This window comes from Ipomoea triloba, chromosome 13 (genome assembly GCF_003576645.1).
Source record: "Ipomoea triloba cultivar NCNSP0323 chromosome 13, ASM357664v1".
Taxonomy (NCBI): domain Eukaryota; kingdom Viridiplantae; phylum Streptophyta; class Magnoliopsida; order Solanales; family Convolvulaceae; genus Ipomoea; species Ipomoea triloba.
In genome coordinates, this window is record NC_044928.1 from 28,927,897 (window position 1) to 28,931,186 (window position 3,290).

The 3,290-nt window shown below is 36.1% G+C and overlaps 1 protein-coding gene across 1 annotated transcript; it reads left to right on the top strand.

Annotated features, from left to right (window-relative positions):
• Positions 1–252: 252 nt before the first annotated feature.
• On the top strand, positions 253–2,016 carry LOC116001561 (acyl carrier protein 1, chloroplastic-like). Its single transcript, XM_031241442.1, has 4 exons — positions 253–440; positions 722–832; positions 1,326–1,448; positions 1,681–2,016. The coding sequence occupies exons 1-4, from the start codon at positions 384–386 to the stop codon at positions 1,804–1,806; spliced, it is 417 nt and encodes a 138-aa protein (XP_031097302.1). The 5' UTR covers positions 253–383; the 3' UTR covers positions 1,807–2,016.
• The last annotated feature ends 1,274 nt before the right edge of the window (positions 2,017–3,290 follow it).

Genomic DNA, 3,290 nt, shown 5'->3' on the forward strand with positions numbered 1-3,290 from the left:
TCAACCAAACTAATTAGTGTATACGAATTTGACTATGGCATTTTGCGTACATGTAATTTTGCCTTGCCCGCAATCCCCCGTCAAGTTCGTCTTATTCTTGAAGCTGGCAACCAAACACTCAAAAAAACTTCGATTGTATCGAGGCCCGCCGAGTCAGCCCCAACGATCAACAAACTCTCACACGTACAAAACGAAATGGAAAAATACCAAAAAAAAAAAAAAAACTCTATAAAACGCCGCTGGGGTTCCATTTCGGCAAATTCACTACTCTCAACCCTCGCTAACTCTTTCTCTCTCACTGCGCAACAAGCACACTCTTCGTGCTCTCCGCCACCCTCTCGTTCTCTCCGCAGTTCTCAGATCCGTCCTCCATCGATCCGGCAATGGCGTCCGTAACTGGATCATCTGTTTCTCTCTCCGTTTCCGTCAAGCAAAGCCAGGTTTGACTATTCTCACTTGTTTCCGTTCGTTTCCACGGAGCTGATATGACGTGATTGATTTGCACTTTTCTGTTTGCTATATGATCTGATGTGTATGAGCTCCGACCGAGCACGTGCTGCGGCGATTCAGTGTTTTTTTTAATTGTAGTTTGTTTGATTTGATTTGATATTCGATTGTGTTGTGATTTGCTTGTTTGGATGTTCGTAATGTGTTGTGATTTGTTTAGCGGAATTATTTTTTGAGTTGTAATGATTGCTGAATATGTGCTTGCTTTGTGCAGGGGATTAGCAGGGCAGCTAATGTTAAGGCTTTCTCTGTTTCCTTCAATGGAAACAGCTTCCCGTCTCTCCGAGTGCAGCCAACTACTCGTCGACTTGTTGTTACCGCTGCGGTATGCCCGGTTTCTTTGGATTCATTTCCTGTTTTGTTGGTCCTGTGTAGAACTGTTTGCCTAGCATATGTCTTTTAGCTATTTGCTTGTGCTTTTTAGTCGTATGTGTTTGTTCACCTGAGATACTGGTTTCACTTGGTTTATAGTGTTATTAAATTAATAATGCCTTATTGAATTTTCTAGCAATAGTAGAATTATTAGCCTATTTGATGATGTCTTTAAAGGAGTGATTATAGGAGACAAGGCAATGTATTATTGTTAGTGTTTGTTTTGTCAATGATTTTAGGATTACAGAGTGATTTGTTTCTTGTTCCCTTTGTGGAGGATGTTTATTTTTCTCTTATGATCTCTTGCTTTTGCTGCTAACAAATACTTTGTAGTTTTCCCCCACAAGTCTGCTTGCTGAAAACAACATACTCAAGATCTTTATGATCCTGCATTGTGGTCCTAGTGTGATTAAACATTTGTTCTTTTTGCCTTTATTATTTGCTAGGCTAAACCTGAGACTGTCACCAAAGTCTGTGACATTGTGAAGAAGCAATTGGCTCTCCCCGAGGGTACTGAGGTTGCTGGACACTCAAAGTTTGCACATCTTGGTGCTGATTCTCTTGACACAGTATGTCACCATTACTCTAGTGCAGCTATGTTTTTTATTCCATTTTTATGTTCTATGTGCACAAATTGGCACTTGATGATGAAGAACGTGGATAGAAATTGTACAGAGTATAGTTTGCAGTTTACAAGTTTCCTTCTGAAAATTCTTTTTGCACAGATGATTTTCCTAGTTGCTTCCGCCCTGCTTGCGATTGCCTTTAGTTTTCTGATAATGGCGCTCATTTCATTTTCAGGTTGAAATTGTTATGGGACTTGAGGAAGAGTTCGGAATCACTGTGGAAGAAGACAGTGCTCAGTCCATTGCAACAGTTCAAGATGCTGCAGATTTGATTGAGGAGCTCATAGCCAAGAAAGATTAAATTAACGTCCATCTTCTGATTTGGCAAAACTAGGATATTATTAGATCTCGCCGTATGTCTTTCACTTAATATGTTCTTGGTCTATTCAAACTTTGTTGTATTCAGCTTGTTTTGCTTAATTTGAGGTGATATCATTTCATATTTCTTCTCTGGTTCATCAGAACTGTAATCATCATAAATCCTAAGATTATATTATGTGTTCTTCAAACATTTTGGTCTTTTAAGCTTACTTTGATTGCAATTATTCTGTTCTGGTATTTGGATTCGGTACCAGAATTCAGCATCCGATCCTTGGAATGTAGAATCCGAATGGGAAATTTTACTGTGTGGGTGATCACTAGTCAGCTTAAACTCGTAACTTTGAGATATGAGAATTATGCAAAAAAACTAACTTTAAGATTTGAGAATTCGTAACTTTGAGATATGAGAATTATGCAAAAAAACTCATAACTTTAAGATATGAGAATTATGCTCTCCGATGTTCGGTTCTAATTCGAACTGATATGTGGTCATCCTTAGTTCTACTCCTGACTATTTCCAAAGTATAATTTAATGTGTCAAGCCAGCACCAACCAAGAGGGTTTAAATAAAAATTTCCTGACTATTTCCAAAGTATAATTTAATGTGTCAAGCCAGCACCAACCAAGAGGGTTTAAATAAAAATTTCTTAACCTGTCCTGCATTTTTGGTGCAGTATTAAGGTTTTCATTCTTTACCAAATGAACACATTAATTTGAATCTTTTCATGGTGAGATTTATTTATTCCAATTATTAAGTGTTTAATTATAAATTTGTTTGATTTAATTTATTCTGATTATTAGATATATAATTATTTTTTCAAGAAAAAAAAAAAGAAGATATATAATTATAATTTTCAGTCTTGTTGTCGTTTGTTGAAGCCCAGCCCAAGATTTATACAGTGATACGGGCCAGAAAGTTCGCAAATTATATCGTGGACCGTGGTCCAAAAACGACGTCGTTTTGATTAATGAAAACAGACGGATGAATTCGCGCCACTCACTTTCTTTTCATATATACTTCAGTTACATTTCAACACAACTGCAGTTACATTTCAACACAACTGCAGTTACATTTTGATATAACTACAGTTTCATTCGATAATATAAAAACACAAATGTGAAACTGTTATTCAGTATCTGTTCATATACACTGCAGTTACATTTCAACACAACTACAGTTACATTTTGATATAACTACAGTTTCATTCGATAATATCAAACACAAATGTGAAACTGTTATTCAGTATCTTTTCATATACACTGCAGTTACATTTCAACACAACTACAGTTACATTTTGATATAACTACAATTTCATTCGATAATATCAAACACAAATGTGAAACTGTTATTCAATATCTGTTCATATACACTGCAGTTACATTTCAACACAACTACAGTTACATTTTGATATAACTACAGTTTCATTCGATAATATCAAAACAAATGTAAGGCAGTATCTTTTG